The following is a 21,817-nucleotide window of genomic DNA, read 5'->3' on the forward strand; positions in this document are numbered from 1 at the left end:
AATAAATAAGTTATAGTGAATATAAATAAATTTTACAAAATCGCATTTTAAATCATACCCGGATATTATAAAAATGAAAACTATGTCATTATATAATAGAATTTACTACAAATTACTTATTTTCATCATACTTTTTAAGTATTATGCTCTTCGAATAAAAATAATTAATACTATTTATATTCCTAAAAATTACCATTTTCAACATCAGCTCTTGTTAAATTTCTCATTGTTTCAGAAAGACCCATAGAACATAAAAATTCAATTGTATTTTTCCATTCAAGTTCTTTACGTGTTTCGGACCAATTTAATTCTTCAGACATAATATCAATAACTTTAGGAAGGGCATCTAATGAAGCTAGAACATCTAAAAATGCTAACCTAAACTTGTTCAATTTATTTAATATTGTTTAAAAAAACATACCTCGTTCGTCTTGCTAAAACATCCGAACATGTTTGAGCATATTCCATTCTAACTGCATAACGAACTTCTCCATCAATAAAAGGATATTTATCACTTAACCTAATTCCTCTAACATGTCCTCTTTTTCCTGTCAACTTTGACATATTAAGAACAGAAGAAGCACGATCGCCATAATTTTCAGACAAATATTTTGAAATATCTAAATCAATTCCAAATTGACGGATTAAAGAAACATAAAGTGTATCACTCCATCCAGATGCCCCTATTAATTGAACATTTTGTGTTAAACATTTAGCGGAAGAAGGCTTAAGATTAAATTCCTTAATAGCCCTATCAATAGTATCCTCTGCCTATCAACTATATTAAATAAATGAACATATAAACGAATAAATTTACCATTCGTCTATATGTTGTCCATTTTCCACCAGAAATAGTTAAAAGCCCGCTATCACTGACGTCTATTATATGACTTCTTATTAAACTCCTTGTATCTTTTGAGCCAGGTTTATGAACCAAAGGTCTAATACCAGACCAAGCAGCAAGCACATCCTCTCTCCTAACAATAAATTCAGGACTGAGGTATTTTTTAACCTCAGACAAAATCCAAGAAATCTCCTCTTCTTTAGGAGTAGGATCGAATGAAATTTTAGTAGGAGAATCAGTAGTTCCAATAAGAGTATTTCCTTGCCTAAACAATGTCAAAAAACATATATATATATAATATCCATATAATAATACCATGGTAAAAAAAAAATCACACGTCCATCAGATGTACTAGGATCAATAAATCCAATATTAGGCGAAGAATAATATCCAGGAAGAATTATATGCGTCCCGGATGATAAAGATAGCATTTTTGGGGTTAATGAAGAATCAAGATTTCTTAAAATATCTGCAAAAGGTCCTGTAGCATTTATTACTCCCTATTAAAGTCAAAAATATTTTAAATAAACAAAGATATTAAACTTTAGCTGCAATTGTCCATGTATCCCCAGTTAAACAATCTCTAACTACTGCCCCACAAATCTTCCCATTTTCATTTTTTTTGAATTCAAAAACCTCAACATAATTTGCAACATTTGCTCCATATAATACGGAGGTTAATATTAAACCAATATTCATACGTGAATCATTATGCTGACCATCATAATATACTAAAGCTCCAACCAAATCATTAGTTCTTAACATAGGAAAATTTTCCAAAGTCTTCGCTTTAGTTAAGAAATAAGACGATTTCGTATTTTTATCACCAGCTAGAAAATCATATATTTTAACTCCTACCCAAAAATAAGGGACTTTCCACCATCTAAACCAGTTAAACATAAACAAAAAATTTTATATATACTTATAAATAGGAATCATTATTGGAGAAATAAATGCTAAGTGCGGTGCATTATATAAAAAAATTGATCTTTCATGCAAAGCTTCTTGAACAAGAGCATATTGGTCCCAATCTAATGTCTAATAACATATTAGAAAAAATTAAATCTATCTTATTTAAAAACAAGGCATTTTTTAAATATATTAATTGAATATTAATATTTAATTCAATTTAAAATTTAAATATAAAAAATCATACCGTAAACGCTTTTTCCAAATATCGTATACCCCCATGTATTAATTTCGTGCTTTTGCTGCTTGTTCCACTAGAGAAATCATATTTTTCAACTAAGGCTACTTTTAATCCCCTACTAGCAGCATCTAATGCACACCCTGCTCCCGTAGCACCTCCTCCAATCACCAAAAGATCATATTCATTACCATCATTCTTAGGATGAGATTTAAGTTTCTCTATTTGCTCTTCACGGGACAAAATTTTTGAAAACATGTTAGGATTCGGAATACCAATTTTTAAAGGATCTGCACTAATATATTCTTTTCTGAAGCAGTAAACTGACATAGTAACTAGCATGGTTACACTCAGAATCTGCGTAAATCGTTTTCCAGAAACTTTAAAAAGCTGACTCTGTGCCATTCTTAATGCAAAAAAACTTTACTAAATTTTCAGCTTATTTTTCCTCTGATTCAAATAAAAATTGATTATCCTTATAATAATAGCTTTCCATAGAGATAGAAACACCTTAAATTAATCAAAACTATGCCAATATTTTAAATCTAAGATATATTCTTATTAATAACTATTCTCGCTTAGTATAAATAAATTTAGCAATGATTCACGTGACCGTAAAACCTAGTCAATTTAACACGAAAATACACGTAAAATTCAAGTATTAATCAACTAACAATTTTAACTTTTTTCTAAAGAATTAACTCAATTTTTCTAAAAAGTAGAAAGATGTTCGTTTATAAAAGAGGTAGAAATGCTTATTTAGATAAAGATTTTTAATGTCATTTTAGATGGACGAAAAGAACGTGTTGCTTTTGATAAAGTATATTTTTAAAAATATATGCAAGAATAAAAATTAATAGAAAAACAGATAACAGCAAGGGTTTCTCGCTTATGTTATGGCTTAGATATGGAGCATGTGGATGCAGCATCAATTACTATGAAGGTCATTTCTGGTGTATATCAGGGTGTAACAACAATAGAGCTTGATAACTTAGCAGCAGAAACAGCAGCATATATGACGACGAAGGTATTTCGATTAATTGAAAAAAGTGAATTTTTTAAAAGAAAAATAGCATCCTGATTATGCTATTTTGGCAGCACGTATTGCAATATCTAATCTTCATAAGCAAACGAAAAAAACATTTTCTCATGTTATTTCAGACTTATATCATTATGTTAACCCGAAAAATAATAAGCCATCACCTATGATTTCTTTAAAAACATATGAAACAGTAATGAAACATGCAAATGAACTAGACAGTGCAATTATTTATGATCGTGATTTTACATATAATTACTTTGGATTTAAAACATTGGAGCGGAGTTATCTTCTCCGTATTGATGGAAGAGTGGCGGAAAGGCCTCAACATATGATAATGCGTGTTGCGGTCGGTATTCATGGAGATGATGTTGAAAAAGCCATTGAAACGTATAATCTTATGTCAGCGAAATATATGACTCATGCTTCTCCTACATTGTTTAATGCAGGAACCCCGAATCCCCAGCTTTCATCCTGCTTCCTAGTAACAATGAAGGAAGATTCCATTGAAGGGATTTATGATACGCTCAAAACATGTGCCATGATTAGTAAAACAGCAGGTGGAATTGGATTAAATGTTCACTGTATTCGTGCTACAGGAAGCTATATTTCTGGGACTAATGGTACATCTAATGGTATTATTCCTATGCTCAGAGTATTTAATAATACTGCTCGATATGTCGATCAAGGGGGGAACAAACGCCCTGGCGCATTTGCTATTTATATAGAGCCCTGGCATGCTGATATATTCGGCTTTCTGGATCTTCGTAAGAATCACGGTAAAGAAGAAGTTCGTGCAAGAGATCTTTTTTATGGTTTATGGATACCCGACTTGTTTATGAAACGTGTAGAAGCAAATCAAGATTGGAGTCTATTTTGCCCTAATGAAGCGCCTGGTCTGGATGATGTTTATGGAACGGAATTTGACGTATCTCTCTATTACTTTATATCTATCATTGCTGACGTTTAAAAAGGCTTTATATGAAAGATATGAGCAGGAAAAACGAGCAACTCGAGTTGTCAAAGCACAGAAATTATGGTATGCAATCTTAGAGTCTCAAATAGAAACAGGTAATCCTTTTATGCTCTACAAAGATGCTTGTAACCGTAAATCAAATCAAAAAAATCTTGGGACAATTAAATGTTCCAATCTATGCACAGAAATTATTGAGTATTCTTCTCCTGATGAAGTAGCAGTTTGCAATATTGCAAGTGTTGCATTACCAACTTTTGTTGATAAAAATACCTATGATTTTCAAAAATTACATGATGTTACAAAGGTTGTCGCAAGAAATTTAAACAAAATTATTGATGTTAATTATTATCCTGTTGAGGAAGCTAGACGATCGAACAAAAGACATCGCCCTATAGGCATTGGCGTTCAAGGTTTAAAAAATTGTAAATTGTTTTTCTATTAAAAAAGACAGGGCTTGCGGATGCTTTCTTGGCTCTTAGGATGCCATTTGATTCGCCTCAAGCAAGAGAGCTCAATATTAAGATATTTGAAACAATATATCATGCTGCTTTAGAAGCATCGTGTGAAATGGCACAAGAAGAAGGTCCATATGAGACATACGAAGGATCCCCTGCATCTCAGGGTATTTTACAATATGATATGTGGAATGTAATTCCTACAGACTTATGGGATTGGGAAAAATTAAAATCCAATATCGCACAATATGGTCTTCGCAATTCTCTTCTCGTAGCACCAATGCCTACTGCGAGTACGTCTCAAATTCTTGGTTTTAATGAATGCTTTGAACCTTATACCAGTAATATATATTCTCGACGAGTTCTTGCAGGAGAATTTCAAGTGGTAAATCCATGGTTGCTTAAGGATTTAGTTGATTTGGGATTATGGAATGATAATATGAGAAACAGAATTATTGCAAATAATGGTTCCATTCAAAATATACCCAATATTCCACCAGATATTAAAGCATTATATAAAACTGTTTGGGAGCTATCTCAAAAGGTATTTTATATTACAAAAAATTATACTAATATATTAGACTATTATTGATTATGCAGCTGATCGTGGAGCATTTATTGATCAAAGTCAGAGTTTAAACATCCATATTTGTGATCCATCTTTTGGGAAAAGTATGCTTTGTATTGTTAAATTTCTTGTTAACTTTTGAAAGTTACTGGTATGCATTTTTGGGGATGGAGAAAAGGGTTAAAAACTGGAATGTACTATCTTCGAACACAAGCAGCAAGTGCGCCAATTCAGGTGATTATTACTTTTTCTTTAAATTTTGTTTAAAAATATAGTTCACCGTGGATCGTAAGGCTCTTGAGGAAGTTGATGAGACAACTTCTAAAAAGCTTTCATCTACTTTAAAACATGCAGCTAATGTAAATCCTTTGGTTGAGTCATTAGAAAAGGAGACTCGCTCTGAAGATATAGCATCTAATGGTCAAAATATAAAGAAAATAGATAAATTACATAAGGAAAATATAAAAATGAAACAATATGAAGAATCTGAAAATGACATATATAGTGAAAGGACAATTTCCTGCTCTATTCAAAACCCGGAATCTTGCGAAATGGTAGTATTTAAACTGTTTTTTTTCTTTATTAATCTTTAAAGTGTTCTGCATAGTTTCCAATAATATGCTAGCATTTTGTTTTTATTGAATTATAAAACTCAATACAAGTAATACAAATTGAGAAAAGTTATACATTAGATATGTTCAATTTTTCAGCTTTGAAATTTTAATATCCTAGATTTAATTAATCCTCAAAAAGTTCAATAAAGTTGTTATTCCTTTATGAATTCTCATTTAAATAAACACTAATTCTTATTGGAAAGGTATCTTCCTCAATATTCAATTCTACAATAATTCCAGAATTATATATTTTTATATTTCTAGTTTTAAAAATTTTAATAATAGAATTTTAAATAAATATCTAATTGTTTTAAACAGTTAAATTATTTTCTGAATCAAATGTAGATGAGTCTATAAATGTTGTAAAATTGTCAGGAGGAAAAAGATCATATTCCATAATTGGTTGAGATGTAATTGACGAAGGCAAATATTGAATAAAATTCCTATTTCCTGAAAGTAAAACATATCTCAAGACTCCTGCAGGGATTGAATAATCAAGGTTCTTTATATTTTTATCAACTAAAGGAGGTTCTAGAAATACAGAACATAAAAAACTTATATGCTTAGAAGTATTCCAAATATCTTTTACTCGGGATAAATAAATATCCATATAAAGAGCATCAAGATCTGTGGGTGGATTAATTAATTCATAGCCATCAGGAATATTTAGTTCTAGTAACAAAAAAAGTGGCTTAATAACCCATGGAAATGTGCAAGCAGCAACAACAATTTTTTCTTTAGAATTAATATGTAAATCATCTATATTTTCTTTGTGAAAAAGAGCTAGTGCATACGAAAATGCAAAGGAAGGAAGCCTCTTTAAGTATTCTTGATCATACCATTCCGATAATTCAATAATATAATCATATTCCTTTGCCATTAGAGCAAAAAAATCTATAGTCAAAAGAGCACCGTAACAATCCTTATCTTCTAAAGGACTTAAACTATATTAATCAATAAAAAATAACAAATGAAAAAAAAAACAAAAAAGTGCCTAAGTAGAAGTTTATTAAATTCAAAAGCAGTCCTCCAGCAACCTTTTTTTTCTAAATTATGAATATATCGATATAATGCAAGATACATAGAACGGTTTTCAGAATATTTAAAAGGAAGACGAACATAACCTGTAGATATATTAAATGTTGGATGAAATCCACGTCCAAGAGAATATAATGCACGCTCTATAATAATTAGGCCACTAATTAAAAATTAAATATTTAACCAATCAAGTCTATAGAATCCTGATGATTTCCCTCCAGTTTTAAGATTTCTGACACTTGAAGCAATGTATCAACATGATATGCTATAATAAGTCAACTTTAAAAATGCTAAATATAATAGATTATAAAAGCAACGGTTATATTGTAATAACATTAAAAGATTATTTGGATCAAAAGAATGAACGGCATTCAAAAATTGCCGCTGAATATCTTGATATGTTTTGGAAAAAGTAAACTTGAAATATCCAATACCTATAAGATCAAATATTAGATAAAAAAATCAAAATTTTAAATTACCATCAATATAATCAATGATATCCATTGATATACCAGTATTAAGTAGTGGAGGCCATGACTCTTTAAAACACATTAGAGGTGATTTACTAAATTTACTAGTTTTAAAACTAGCTTTATGTTTTTTTGATTTTTTTCTAGAATTATTATCATCTACAGCCTTTTTTCCAAAAAGAGTTTTCATTTCCATATTTGAATCTAGAAAATGCAGATTTATACTTAGAAGATTCAGTTGTCTTTGTTGCAATTTATTTTCAAAATTCTCTGTTATCGATTTTGATAATGAATTATACTTGTTAGAAATTTCATTAATACTTTCAATTTCATGAAATATCAAAAAAGTGCAATTGTCATCAACTCCATATGAATCTTTGTTAATGATTTTCGATTTATTTTTTTTTTTTTTGATTATACATTTTTTAAGATGCACATTATTTCCGTTCTAATAAATTACCCATTGTATTATATAATATTAAAACACATACATTATATTTAACAATTTTATTGTCACTTTCTGATGCAGTATCTTGATCGATTTCAACATTGGTATCAAGCTTATATTTATAAGAAAACGTTTAATAAATTTTAATACTTTACTATAGAAAAACGATTGCAATTATTTGAAGATAATAGATTTAAATCATTATCATCATAATCCAAGACTATTTCATTACCCAAACCATCATCAATAAAGCAAGCTGAAGAGCTATCCTGAAGTCTTTCAAGCTTTTTAAGATTTCTAAAACTCATTAAATAGAAATGATCAGTTTAAAAATATATAAAAATGTTTATAGTAAATATTATAATATTCTTCCTAAATTGAAATACTGATTAAACTACTTTTAAAATGTATGAAAGATCATAAATGCACCCAAATAAACAGAATGTTTTAAAGGTAATATTTAAAAAATGATTAAATCGTAACAATTTTTTTAAAAGAATTTTTAAAAAATGATTCACTAATGAAAAAATCTAGTAATTTTAAATTTAAATCATTTATATTTGTAAAAATTAATTATAAAAATAACAAAAACATATATTTTATAAACTTTATATTAACATTATTAGCTTTTTATATAAGTATATAATTTCATAAAGAAGATTATACAAATATTATTTAAAACACAACATAATATGTCTACAAAAATTAACAAGTTTTGAACGTTTTTAATAATTTAAATAAAAATTATAAAAAATATATTAAAAAAATCCATTATTTTGAACTAAAATAATACCTGATATAAATATTATTTCATTAATATATTTGCTTTTTCAAATCAAATGATGTATAAAATTCTTAACGTATTAATCTAGACAAAATGAAACATCATTATCTACGTTTATAGCAGAAAATATTATAACTTTGAAATTTCATAAATATACAGAATTAATTAACATTAACAAACTTTCAAAACTAATTAAATTTTTAGCAATAATTATAAAGATTTTTTTAATGAAAATTCATTTTTAAATTCAAAATTTATTAAAATTCGATTTTTTTTTAAAAAAACATTTAAAACATAATTATAATACAAAATAGAGAAATATGATTGAACACGAAATGTATACGCAGCTTGATGTTTTATTACATGATCCAAAGCAGTTTTTAAAACCATCAAATAAACTTCATTCTACTATTCTTTTTCAAGTAAAAAAATTACTTGATCCTATAATTAAACAAAATAGTATTTTTGATGACTTATACCTTAATGGATTGGATGGAAATCAAATATTCGAAGAAGTTAGGCTTATTACGAATGAATTAATTGATAGGTTGCTTGAAAAATTAAAAATTATTTTGAAAAATCAAGTAAACCTCAAAAAAAAATTAAAATATAAGACAAAAAGAGAAATAGATACAGCCAAAGAGGATGTAGACAGTCCTAAAGGACTTAATAAAGAAAAATGCCAGGAAAATTCTATAGATATAATTGCATATAAAAGCAATATACTACCAATTAATGATGAATATATTTCAAAAGTAAAAATTACTACTATCAATTATTAATTATCTTAAAATATTTAGGAAGATAAAAATATTTTTAAAGAAAAAGTACTCGGACTAAATAATTTACCCATTTCTACTAACAATTTTAACAATAAAATAAAAAAATTGGAAAAAATAGATAACCTTTTAGATGAAAAAAATAACGATGTGTATTATCTTTCGAATTTAAGTGAAAGTGAAGTAAGCAGTGAATATTCAGATAAAGGATTTGAAAATACTAATGAAATTAAATATGCTAATTTTTTTCTTCCTTCAATAAAAAAAAAAAGCGATGAATTGTCTAATATACAAAAAACACCAAAGAATCAAAAGCATAATGATGGCAATTTTGAAAAAGATGCTAATATAAAAGAAAACCATGAAAATATCATGTCCAAAGTACAGCAAGATTTATTTGCAAATAGCAATGAGGAAATTAAAGAACATAAAATTTCAAATAAATCAAAATATATGAAAACTCAGAAAATATTATCTGAGGAGATAAAAAAACTAGAAATGGAAAATATAGCAAAAAAGGATTGGACGTTAATGGGAGAAGTAAAGGCTAAAGATAGATTTATAAATTCTTTGCTCGAAGAAGATATAGAATTTGAAAGGGAAACAAGACCAGAACCAGTGATAACTAAACAGGATATCTTAAATCTTGAGGAAATAATTAAAAAAAGAATTATTGATTCTAACTTTAATGATATTCAAAAAATATATTCTAAAAAGAAAAAAACATTCCATCCTAGCAAATTATTTGAAATTGATGATGAAAAAAACAAAAAAAGCTTAGCAGAGATTTATGAAGACGAATATAATAAAAAAACAGACCCTAATTATATAGGAAAGAAGGATGAAAAACTAATTAAAGAACATAATGAAATCGAAGAACTTTTTAAAAAAGCAATGAATAAACTTAATTCATTAAGTAGTTTATATCATAAACCAAAACTCGTAACTATTACCTGAATTACATTAAATATTCATTTCTTATAAAATTTAGGCAAAACCTACACTTAATATTATTTCTAACGTTTCAACAATTATTATGGAAGAAGCTCAGCCTTCATCATTGGCTACAAATGATATGTTAGCACCCCATGAAATATACATTACCGGATCAAAAAAGGTTAAAGGGGAAATTCTAAAAAGATCTGGCATAATAATTGCAAAAAATGAAATGACTAGGGAAGAAAAAAATAAAACTCGGAAATACCTTAAATCTAGAAAAAAACATAAATTATTGAATCAAACCAATAAGCTGGCCGGAGAAATTATTAAAACATTAAAAAAAAGTAATGTTAAAATTATACAAGCAAATAATGAAAAAAAAAACATTATAAAACATCCAAAGAGCTCTAAAGAAATTAAAAGATCATTTGAATTAAAATTATAATTAATTAAATATATGAAATCAGTATAAATATATTATCAAAATGATTATAGGAATTATTTAAATTTCAAGACATAACTATTTCAAATAATTATTAAAAATCACATATAATTTAATTTATAGGCAAATATTTTTTATAAATTACATTATTTAAATAATTATACTAAGAATAAATCTTAAAAATTATGATTTTTAGCAATATAAAAAAATTAATTTTATAATTGTTCAAAGTAATATATCATCATACTAAGATAAATATTGATAAACTTAAACCATATAATTATCAATTTTAATTATTTTAAACTTAATCATTCAAATATTTAGTCCAAAAATGAATAAATCTATGAGATATAGTAAAATTAATATAACAGTATTTATAAATATACTATTATATAATTTTTAAAGCAAATTTTAATTCTAATTTGTGGAATTAAGGTATATTTTATAATTCAATTTTAAACATATTAGTTTATAACTTCTATAAATACAAAAAAAGTAAAGATATTTTCAAGATTTTACTATAAATTTTAATTAAATAATCGTTTAGAATTTTAAACGATTAAAAATAATTTTTAATGACATTTGGAGGATCAGCATTAGATAAAGCTTCAGAAAATGAGATTGATGAAGGGGATATCCCTATAATAAATAAGCTTACATCTTTATCAATTAAACGGCAACGTGAACTTCTTCCTATTTATCATCATAGTATAAATAAATCATTTTCATATTTAAATTTTTAAAACCAATGAAACATTTAGAAAACATATTACTTTATTTAATTGAAAAAACTCCTGTTACAATAATTGTTGGGGAAACAGGATCAGGAAAAACTACACGTAACATTTATAATATAGATATTTGTATTTATTAATCAATTTATAGAGCTCCCTCAATACTTAAAAGAAGCAGGATGGGCTGATAATGGAAACGTAATTGCATGTACGCAGGTAGAAAACATTTACTTAGATTTATTTTTCTATATTAAAAATATAACTAGCCTAGAAGGATTTCTGCAGCAACTGTTGCAATAAGAGTTGCAGAAGAAGTTGGATGTCCATTAGGAGATGAAGTCTATTTAAATATATTAAATGGGATTATGTTTAATAATATAGGTTGGATATTCAATTCGCTTTGAAGATGTCACTTCAGAAAAAACAAAAATTAAATACATGACCGATGGCATGCTCGTAAGAGAAACATTAATTGACCCACTACTTTCCCATTACAGTGTAATAATGCTAGATGAAGTTCATGAAAGATCTCTGTATACAGATATTTTATTAGGCATATTAAAAAAGTAATCTAATTTTTAACTATATAATAATCATCTTATTATTTTAAAGAATTCAAAAAAGGAGAAAAACACTAAAAATAATTATATCAAGTGCTACATTAAATGCAGATGAACTGCTGTCTTATTTTAATAAAGAAAATAATGACACAGCTAAAATTATTTCTATAGAAGGAAGAATGTATCCTGTGGACATTTTATATTTATCAGAACCTACCTCTAATTACATTGAAAAATCTGTAGAGACAATTTTTGAAATTAATTCAAAAGTATTATTGCTAATATCTTTTCCTAAAGAAATAACTAATTGATATAGGAAAAAGATGGAGATATTCTTGTATTTCTTACAGGAAAAGAAGAAATCGATATCTGTATTTCCAAAATAATTGAACAATCCGATCGTTTACTTTCAAATAATAACCGAAGAATATTAGCACTTCCTTTATATTCCGGCTTATCAAGTGAAAGACAAATAGAAATATTTGCTCCAGCTCCTCAAGGTACACGAAAAGTAATTATCAGTACCAATATTTCAGAGACAGGTGTTACCATAGATGGAATTGTTTATGTTATAGATTCAGGATTTGTTAAAGTATACATTTTTTATATAAAGGAAATTTTAATCCATTTTAGTTACGAGTATTTAACACACATACAAATTTTGAATCCCTTATAATTGCACCTATTAGTAAAACATCCGCATTTCAGCGTGCAGGACGTGCCGGAAGAACACGACCAGGGAAATGTTTTAGATTATATGATAATTCAAGCTTTCTTGCTTTGAAAGAAACAAATATTCCTGAAATTCAAAGAAGTGATTTAACAGGATTAATTTTGCAGTTAAAAGCCCTCGGAATTGATAATATTGCAAGATTTGACTATATAACTAATCCTCCTTCAGAAATGGTGATTCAATCGTTAGAGGTTTAACAATATGATTTCAAAATTTAATTTAACTACAAATAGCTTTTATTTTCTTTAGGTTCATTAGATGAATACGGGAAATTAACTAGCCCTTTAGGGATGAGAATGGCAGAATTCCCTATTAATCCAAAAATGGCTAAAATGGTATTTTTTGGCTTTTGAAAATAACATATATGAATTAATTATTTAGCTATTAATGTCAAACAAATTTTCATGTGGAGAGCAAATTCTTACAATTGCTGCTATGATATCTGTTCAGAATGTTTTTTTACCTCAAGAAAACAAAAAATCCTTTGAAGCAGCTAGAAAAAAGTTTTCGGTAGAAGAAGGGGATCACATTACTTTAATGAACAGTAAAAATTATCATATATCTGGTTAACATTATTCATTTTATTTAGTATTTCATGCATTCACTACGAAAGGAGAAAAATCTTCTAAATGGTGTCATGAACATTTTCTTAATTTTAAAGCCTTATCAAGAGCGGTAAGCATAAGAGCTCAACTTCGCAGATATTTGGAACGGTTTAAAATCCCAATAAAGTCAGCTGATCCTAAAAGTGGCACCGACAATATTCGAAAATGTTTAGTTAGTGGTTATTTTTCTCATGCAGCTAAAATGCAGACAGATGGATCATTTCGTCTTGTAAAGGGAAATGCGGTAATAGAGATTTAATTTATAATTATCTCTAATGTTTAGATCCTTTATGTTCATCCTAGCTCAATAATGTTTAATCGTAAAACTGATTGGGTTATATTTAATGAAGTTTTAGAGACAAAAAAAAAAATATTTATGCGAGATATTACTACTATTAAAAGAGAATGGTTACTTGAGTTAGCGTAAGTTTATCTATATATTTGAACATTATTTTGATAATTTTATTTAGTCCACATTATTATACATTAGAACATCAAAACTAAAAAATAATTTAAAATTTAAATGATTTCTTTTGATTTATTAATTATATCTTGTCCCAATATACATATTTAAAATAGAACTTTCAATAATCATTTTTCTCATCAGACAATTTATATAAAATAAAAAATTTAGTTTTATATTTTGGTTTTAACTAAAAATACATCATTCATATCATATATTTTAAAAGTATTTTTTCAGATATAAACATTTCGGTTTTTTATCAAAATATTCGCTCAAGTTAAATGTTAAATATATTTTAAATCAAAATATTTAATAAAATGATATATCAAATTTCATATAAATATGTAGACATCAGAATACTTAAATTATCATAAATCCATAAATGTTACGATAAAGATATTTACAATATTATGTTTATAAATTTCAAAAAATATATAAAACAAAGTTTTTAAGTAAATAAAATATACATGATATATATGTATATAAGCAAAGTTATATATATATATATATACAGATAAAAATAAAAATCTACTCAAGCACATGAGAAAATACCTTTTATTACACGATTGTTATGAATCGCAACAGCATTAGAATATACACCTAAACACATCGTAAAAAAACTTAAGACAACTATCAATGTATTAACGACAAATAAAAAGGTACTTTTCTTGGAAACAAAATATCTTCCTTTTTCAAGATAAAGCCAAAATATACCTCCTGTGCCATAAGTAAACCAGGATATAAATAAACTTCCAATGAGACCAAGAAGATCATTATAAATAGGAACAATTTCCGCAATAAACCATGATACAAGCCAAATACTAGAACAGACAGAAACCCAAATAAGTGTAAATTTATAGTTTCTCAAATATAACAAATCTTTACACCATTTACTAATATAAACCATAATATATTTTGCTGAAACATGTGCATTAATAGATCCAGCGATAATAACAGTAGGAATAGAAATGCCATATGCGACTTTCCTAATAACAGGAGAAGCTGCACTTAATGCTGTAACATAACTAAGCCTCTTAAATTCTTTATCACCAACATAAATATATATTATGACGACAGACAAATAAACAAATATATCACATATCTGAAGCATATATAATGATTTTACATAATCTGATGGATTCTTCATTTCCGATATTAAACTAAAGAAAATGACGTGGCCGCCATATGCAAATATAATATTTGTAATACTACTAAAGGCCCTAAGAAAAGTAGTATCTTTTGGAATCCCAAAAGTAATATCAGCAGGACGTTTACCAACGGAAACAGCAAACACAATAAGATATAATGAGATCATAATACTAGCAAATGAAGCGACAGAATAATATGAAACAAATTTAAAAGTACGCGGAAGAGTAAAAAGCATACATATAAATGCCGTTGCAAGAGAGAAGACAATAGTGCAAGCAGCATGATTAGTAATCGTATTAAATACAATTCCACCAGTAAGAACATGAGACCCCATAGAAGAAATTAAAAAGACTATTTGACAAACCCCCATAATCTTACGTCCTATAGGACCACACATTATGTATGCAACATCGGACATATTATAGACAAAAGGATATCTGGCTTTAAACTGACCAAGAACATAACCCGTATATGTTGCTACAATACCAAGCAATAAAACAAAAAAAAGTCCAAGATTAATACCAAGAGTTGCATACATAGATGGAAGGGACAAGACACCAAGAGAAATTGTTTCGGCAGTCATCAGTATCCCAGTATGTATCCATGTCATAGTTCTATATTTAATCCCATTTGATTCATCTTCAAAAGGATTTTTTTCACCATATAATCTATCTTTCACCGGATGCTCCGAAGAGCTTGTCTTCTCAATATTTAGTTCTTGTGCCATCTTCTATCAAATTCAATAATTAAATTTAAAACTCCAAAACATTCGTTTTTATACAAAAATTCCAAAAATGATCGAAAGATTGATAAGAATTTAAATTTTAACCTTTTTTCTTAACCCTAATAATATATATTATACATTTAATTTTTTTCAAATCAATAAAAAAGTAAAATTATTCATAAAAGACTAGATATCAATTAACATCAACATAATAAAAATATAAAAGATAATATTAGGTATCATTATATAATTTTTTGAAATTTTTTAATAATTTTAAAAATATTCATTTTAAATTTCACATAGATATATATAAAAAGATATATTAATGTATAATAATAATAATAATAATAATAATAATAATAATAATAATAATAATATAATAATAATTTATTTATTTATTTATTATTAGATTTTATCATCTACATTATTTTTTTTTTAAAATCGCGTGACATTAACTTTTCGCTCAAGTTTTTTTTTCCTATAAAAACAAGTTTTTAATTAAAGTTACAAATTTATTTTTCACTTATTATTCTCAATGAAAATACCGATACTTGTAGTTTTTTTTGGGATAATACATGTTCTCTCAGGAAAAGTGCAGATTTCAGGTATTTTTTTTTTTCTATTTTTTTTTTTTAATATATAGAATTTGCGGAAGATGTTTCAGATTCTTTTTTAAGTGACGCAGATGAATTAAATTCTAATATTGCATCTCCATATGACTCCGCAAGACTTAGAGGGATACCTGTTGGCGATATTGAAGATTTCTCCGAATATTTTGGGGAAGATGTATCAGGAAAACAATATTTAAGGGGTTCATATCTTACTCGTAAATCACCAGTTCAGGACCGTGTCACTTTCAGGCCTAGTTCTTCTTCTAGTGGCGTTGAAAATGTCCACACGCGTATAGTTGATGAAACTCTCTATGAAACGAAAACCGTATATTTTACTCATACAGAAGCAGCCGTCGTAACAAAATGTTGTAAACAGAAACCTCATTATACAAAGTGTTCATCAACGGATCTAGAAACTACGCCTGCCTCTTCTCCAGCTGTTCCAGACACCTCATCTGTTTGTGAAGTTCAAACGGTTACAAGTGAATGCAATGTTCCAACGGTTACAAGTGAATGCAATGTTCCAGCGACTACAAATGAATGTGGTGTTTCGGAAGCAGGATGTTGCCATTCTAAGCCAGGATGCAAATATTCTGCAACTATTATAGTAACTGCAAATTGTAATTATCCTTCAGTAACTTTATCGGACAAGTGTGGTTATAGTGTCGTAACATCTGTGGGCAGCGATGGCCCTTCTGTAGTTAAACATAGGGCATTGGTAAGATCTTTAATAGGTGATGCCTCGTATCTAACAGAACAAAAGTCTGAATCAACTTTAACTGCATCATCTCTATTGTCAGGAAAAGATGACAAAGATCACGCTTCAGAAACATTAAGTAATTTAGATACACGTGCAGACACTCATAAGGACGATAACGGTCATGATGATAAGACTCATGAACACAATAAAAATGACACCGTGAAGGGGAGCAATAAAAATCATGGGACTAGAATGGAAAAATTAAAAGAAATAGAGCTTGCTTGCATAATTGTAGGAGTAATTTTAGGAATATGGATAGTTTAGATATAGAAAAATTTAATTTTATCTAGAAAGTAATAATTTTTATTAAAAATAAATCACTAAGTTTATTAATTATTTCCAAAATACTCTTATTCAGCATCGTATAGAGTTAAGGTCAGTCAGACTTTTCGTTAATTTTTATTGCATTGTGATAAAGTTGCTGTTCGCAGCCAACATTTCTCCTTTGCCTAACATTTATCCTTGTAACTGGATATTATTTTTCTATTTTTGTTTGATTTATGTAATTGTCAAGACTGCACTTTTACGTTTTTTTGCGCAATTGTGCTGCATTTTGGTATAGGCCCTGCAAAATATAATGATTATTGGTCATAGATGAACCACGAGATAAACTTTTTGGAAAAATTTAAGTAGTATAAATAAAAATGGACAGGAAAATATATAGAATGAAATCAGAGGTGCATACCAAAGATTATTAGCGAAGCATTTTTTGATTAAAAGTGAAGATCAAAAAAGGGTTTGATTATAAACAAATACTGAAAACAATGTAGTAATTAAAAAAGATTTAAAAATTAGTTATTCAAATGAAGAAATGTCAAAAATAAGAAAAACGTTGAATTTAAGAATGATAATTATAGTATTAAAAAAGGTATAAAAATATGAATGAATTGTAAAAAAATTCAAAAGTTAATAAATAAAACAAAATGTATATATATATTATTTTATAAAAGATTATTGAATAAAATGAGAAAGAATATAGAAAAAAATAAGAAAAATAAAAATTTAAAATTTATAATCAAGAGTTGTAATGATTTTTATTTTTAACGGTTTCTCCTATATTTTTTTAGGGTTTATCAAAATCGTAAAATTTTGTATCTTTTTGATAACCATTTAAAATAAGCATTAAATTTCACGAATTTCAGTTAAAAGCATATTGCGAATATTTATATTATATATTTAGGGGAAAAAAGCTATAGAAGATACTTTTTTTCTATGATTAATAAAATTATACTGATAGCAATATTAAATTTAATTGGTAATTATATTTTTTGATTATTTTCATTTTTAATTATTTTTAGCTCTTATATATGGAAATCAAAACGTAGACTTAAGTATTAGAAGCTCTCAGAAAAATGCAGTAAATCCGTCGTTTAAAGATTTTATTATTAAAGAAGATATTTATACTTTTATTTTAAAAAAAGATTATAATGATGAAAACAAATGCAAAGCGAAACTTGAGGAATATTGTGAAGAATTAAAAGATATAGATCCAGAATTAAATAAAGTGGATACTAATATTAAGGAAATTTGTAATAGTAATGATAAAGGACAAAAATGCAAAGACCTAAAACCAAATATTCAAAAAAATCTAGACCAACTTTCTGATGAACTTTATATACAATCACAAAAATATATAGATAATATAAATGCCAATAAAAACATTCTAAGATGTTTGTTTTTATCTGATTTAAATAAAAATATTTTAGAATATTGTTATTTTTTAGAATATTATTATCGAAAAAATGAGCATTTAAAACTGATGAATGAAGTTATTCTTCATGTAGTCGGTGATAGTATTGCTAATTATGATGATTTTAAAGAAAAAAATGAAAGAAATATGTCCAATATTGGTTCAACAAGGCATTAATTTCATCTTTGGATGTTTTCAAATTGAAAGATCTTTTAAAGAATTAAATAAATATATTAATTATTCATGCAATTCTTTAAATATTAACCTTAATGATAACGAATTGCAAGAACAATGTTACGAAAAACTCAAAAGCTGTTATTTTCTCAAAAATAAATGTGAAAAAAAGTGTAATGAATTGAAGGTGTTATGCGAGAAAAAGAATATTACATATAAGCTTCCAGGAAAAGATTATAATCCAATTAAGCCAGAAACAACGTTGTTAAAGATTGAACTGGAAGATTTTTATAAAAAAATGAAAGATAAAGGAATATATATTGAAAATTTGGAAACAACACTGGACAACATCTTAATCTATATGTCTAACATACACCCAGGTTTTTCAGAAAGTAAATGCAAGAATGTATTGAACAAAAGCTGTGATTTTTTTAAATTTCTGAGTCCTGAACTTAAAGAATTATGTCAAGATAACATAGAGAAAAGATGCAAAGATGCATCAGAAATAACATATAAATGTAGAAAGTTTAAAATGACGCTTTATCTAGCTGGATTTTCTACACATTTTCAAGATGATATATTGGGGAATGAAATCCCTTGGGATAGGCTTTCAACATCATTAAATAGCAGAGAATTTTCAAATTTTAATACAAACTGTTTTTATATTGCGGGTTCATGCAAAAACATGTTTCTTGAAGGATGTAGAAATGTAAATCAAGCAAATAGTAAAAAGCTACAAGAACAATCATTTATTAAGTTAATTGAAAGTAAATTGGTCGAAGAACAATACAATTTAAAATCGAAAGATGAAAAGCTTAAAATATGTCAAAAAATAGTAATGGAGAAATGTGTAGCACTTGCAAATAGTAATATTAAGAACTTTTTAATATGCCTTCGACCAAAAGAAATATGTCTTAGACTTGAAGAAATTATTTTTACTCTATCGAAAGACTTAGAACAAGCTTTGGATCAAGCACGGGATTTTCCTAAAGAAGAGGACTGTGTTGAATTGAAAAAGGAATGTGAAGGTATTTTAAAGGATTTAGGTTCAAATAATGTAAAGTGTGTTACATTAAAAAAGCGTTGTAAATATTTGGAAGTTACAAAAGAACTAAAATATGATTTTTTAAAAGATAAAAGTGATTCGTTAACGAATATTCAAAATTGTATGAAAGCTTTGAAGGAAAAATGTGATAGATTGTTTAAAAGAGGAACTAATGCATTTGGTGTTTCATGTGCTTTACCAGAAGAAACATGTAAATTTATGGTTTCAGAAGTTGAAAACCATTGTAATGCTTTTAAAAACAACATAGAAAAACATGATATTCTAAATAAAAGTAAAAATGGGAATGAAACATTGGTTGAAGAAATCTGCATATTATGGGATCCATATTGTGATGAACTTATGGAAAATTGCCCAGATAAGTTGAAAAAAGGAGACAATGGGAATGAAAAAGGAGTCTGTTTACAACTGAAAGAGAATTGCAGACCATTCTTTGAAAAGTTGAAATTGGAGGATGAGTTGACGCATGAATTGAAAGGTAGTTTAGGCAAAGATGATGAATGTAAAAAAGCATTGGGAAAGCATTGTAGTGAGCGGAAAAATTCAGGGAATCAGAAATTCAATAGTTTTTGTAATACTGATAAAGATAAGGATGTTGAGGAAAAAGTTTGCAAAAAGTTGGTTGAAAAAGTAAAAGAAAAATGTCCAACCTTAGAAAGTGAACTGGGTAAAGAGAAAGATGAATTAAAGAAGAAGAAAGATGAATACGAAAAAGTGAAACAGGAATCAGAAAAATTTTCGGAGGAAGTTAAGTTACTATTATCAAGACTTGGGAAAGATGGACAAGATGCAGGATCAAAGGTGCAGAATACCAGTGCAACTGAACCAGCGGCACCACCAGGAGGAGCACCAGCACCAGCAGTGCCAGGAGGATCAACACCAAGTGGAGGGGCAAACACGAGTAATGTTATACTTGTTCGAAGAACATTTGTAAGTGGAGAAGTATCAGAAGCAGAAAAGAAGGCATTTGATGAAACGGCAAAAGCATTGGAATTGTATTTAGGATTGAAAGAGAAATGTAAAGGTTTGAAAGGAGAGTGCGGGTTTAGAAAGGATTGCCCGAAGTGTGATGCGGTCTGTACAGAAATAGATAAGTTGTGTGAAGGAATAGAAGGATTAAAAGTTACACCATATCATACGGTGTCATTAATAATGAGAGAGATAATGACTACAACAATGATTACAGCGGCTACAACAACGACTACAACAACGACTACAACAACGACTACGACAACGACTACAACAGCTACAAAGTCAATACATGGAGGGAAAGTAACAGAACAATGTGCATTTCCTCAAACAACAGATATATGGATGACGAGTACATCGTTGCATACGAGTACGATGACAAGTACATCTACAGTGACATCTACGGTGACATTGACGTCGATGCGAAAATGCAAACCTACGAGATGTACGAGTGATTCAAGTAAAGAAACAGAAACACAAAAAGAGGAAGAGAAAGAGGAAAAAGCGAAACAGAATGAAGGAATGAAAATGAGAGTTCCAGAGATAGTAAAAATAATATTATTGGGAGTGATGGTTATAGGAATGTTATAAAATGAATAAAAAAAGCCATAATAATGAAAGTCTGCATATATCTATTGTTTATATATAATATATAAGATGTAGAAGAATGATGTATAAATTTTTAATAAAGCATCAAGAATTGCGAATTGAAATTTTGATTATTTTACCCCGCAATTTTACCCTCACAATTTTTTACCCCGCAATTTTGCTTTATAGGGTAAAGTCCAAGCTTATCATAAAAGATTAAGGAAATGTATGCTTATCATAAAAAAATTAAAATGTATGGTTATTTTGAAAGAATTATTTCAAGATTTAGATTTGATTCACCCAGTCATATGCTACTCAGGGACAAGCGATGGGTAGAGGAAGTCGCCCAGAAAGAGGCGGCGATGGCACAGCCGGTTAAGAGGCAAGCAGCAGGACAAGCAGCAGGAAATGATGAGATTAAGGAGGAACAGGTTTTGGGTTTAATTGTGAA

General features: G+C 27.7%; 9 protein-coding genes across 9 annotated transcripts; 6 read left to right on the plus strand and 3 right to left on the minus strand.

Annotated features, from left to right (window-relative positions):
* Positions 1–55: 55 nt before the first annotated feature.
* On the minus strand, positions 56–2,547 carry PNEG_03324 (hypothetical protein). Its single transcript, XM_007877209.1, has 7 exons — positions 2,001–2,547; positions 1,767–1,882; positions 1,388–1,727; positions 1,160–1,344; positions 818–1,109; positions 422–771; positions 56–378 (listed from the first exon to the last, which is right to left on the minus strand). Exons 1-7 carry the CDS (start codon positions 2,394–2,396, stop codon positions 183–185), a joined length of 1,875 nt encoding a protein of 624 aa, XP_007875400.1. The 5' UTR covers positions 2,397–2,547; the 3' UTR covers positions 56–182.
* Positions 2,548–2,674: 127 nt separating this feature from the next.
* On the plus strand, positions 2,675–5,653 carry PNEG_03325 (ribonucleoside-diphosphate reductase large chain). The gene is made up of 10 exons (XM_007877211.1): positions 2,675–2,736; positions 2,780–2,811; positions 2,860–3,018; positions 3,065–3,958; positions 4,005–4,416; positions 4,458–5,005; positions 5,043–5,133; positions 5,175–5,263; positions 5,305–5,583; positions 5,625–5,653. The coding sequence occupies exons 1-10, from the start codon at positions 2,718–2,720 to the stop codon at positions 5,634–5,636; spliced, it is 2,535 nt and encodes an 844-aa protein (XP_007875402.1). The 5' UTR covers positions 2,675–2,717; the 3' UTR covers positions 5,637–5,653.
* A 300-nt stretch (positions 5,654–5,953) lies between these two features.
* Positions 5,954–8,047, minus strand: PNEG_03326 (hypothetical protein; the record flags this gene model as incomplete). Its single annotated transcript, XM_007877212.1, has 7 exons — positions 7,755–8,047; positions 7,643–7,711; positions 7,161–7,599; positions 6,999–7,115; positions 6,866–6,946; positions 6,638–6,824; positions 5,954–6,587 (listed from the first exon to the last, which is right to left on the minus strand). Exons 1-7 carry the CDS (start codon positions 7,905–7,907, stop codon positions 5,954–5,956), a joined length of 1,680 nt encoding a protein of 559 aa, XP_007875403.1. The 5' UTR covers positions 7,908–8,047.
* Positions 8,048–8,684: 637 nt separating this feature from the next.
* PNEG_03327 (hypothetical protein) lies at positions 8,685–10,546 on the plus strand (the record flags this gene model as incomplete). Its single annotated transcript, XM_007877213.1, has 3 exons — positions 8,685–9,138; positions 9,184–10,104; positions 10,154–10,546. The coding sequence occupies exons 1-3, from the start codon at positions 8,704–8,706 to the stop codon at positions 10,544–10,546; spliced, it is 1,749 nt and encodes a 582-aa protein (XP_007875404.1). The 5' UTR covers positions 8,685–8,703.
* A 572-nt stretch (positions 10,547–11,118) lies between these two features.
* PNEG_03328 (hypothetical protein) lies at positions 11,119–13,755 on the plus strand (the record flags this gene model as incomplete). The annotated part of the gene is made up of 12 exons (XM_007877214.1): positions 11,119–11,251; positions 11,305–11,382; positions 11,429–11,493; positions 11,544–11,615; positions 11,659–11,843; positions 11,890–12,106; positions 12,154–12,429; positions 12,471–12,761; positions 12,804–12,905; positions 12,952–13,114; positions 13,160–13,598; positions 13,646–13,755. The coding sequence occupies 11 exons, from the start codon at positions 11,119–11,121 to the stop codon at positions 13,432–13,434; spliced, it is 1,857 nt and encodes a 618-aa protein (XP_007875405.1). The 3' UTR covers positions 13,435–13,598; positions 13,646–13,755.
* A 415-nt stretch (positions 13,756–14,170) lies between these two features.
* PNEG_03329 (hypothetical protein) lies at positions 14,171–15,557 on the minus strand (the record flags this gene model as incomplete). The annotated part of the gene is made up of 1 exon (XM_007877215.1): positions 14,171–15,557. The coding sequence occupies exon 1, from the start codon at positions 15,512–15,514 to the stop codon at positions 14,171–14,173; it is 1,344 nt and encodes a 447-aa protein (XP_007875406.1). The 5' UTR covers positions 15,515–15,557.
* A 460-nt stretch (positions 15,558–16,017) lies between these two features.
* Positions 16,018–17,146, plus strand: PNEG_03330 (hypothetical protein; the record flags this gene model as incomplete). Its single annotated transcript, XM_007877216.1, has 2 exons — positions 16,018–16,116; positions 16,155–17,146. The coding sequence occupies exons 1-2, from the start codon at positions 16,047–16,049 to the stop codon at positions 17,144–17,146; spliced, it is 1,062 nt and encodes a 353-aa protein (XP_007875407.1). The 5' UTR covers positions 16,018–16,046.
* A 948-nt stretch (positions 17,147–18,094) lies between these two features.
* Positions 18,095–21,369, plus strand: PNEG_03331 (hypothetical protein; the record flags this gene model as incomplete). The annotated part of the gene is made up of 3 exons (XM_007877217.2): positions 18,095–18,137; positions 18,181–18,662; positions 18,703–21,369. The coding sequence occupies 3 exons, from the start codon at positions 18,095–18,097 to the stop codon at positions 21,367–21,369; spliced, it is 3,192 nt and encodes a 1,063-aa protein (XP_007875408.2).
* Positions 21,370–21,590: 221 nt separating this feature from the next.
* Positions 21,591–21,817, plus strand: PNEG_04011 (hypothetical protein; the record flags this gene model as incomplete). Its single annotated transcript, XM_019757770.1, has 1 exon — positions 21,591–21,817. A coding segment is annotated over one exon (227 nt), but the record flags the coding sequence as incomplete, so codon positions are not given.

This window comes from Pneumocystis murina (genome assembly GCF_000349005.2).
Source record: "Pneumocystis murina B123 chromosome Unknown supercont1.10, whole genome shotgun sequence".
NCBI classification, from domain to species: Eukaryota; Fungi; Ascomycota; class Pneumocystomycetes; order Pneumocystales; family Pneumocystaceae; genus Pneumocystis; species Pneumocystis murina.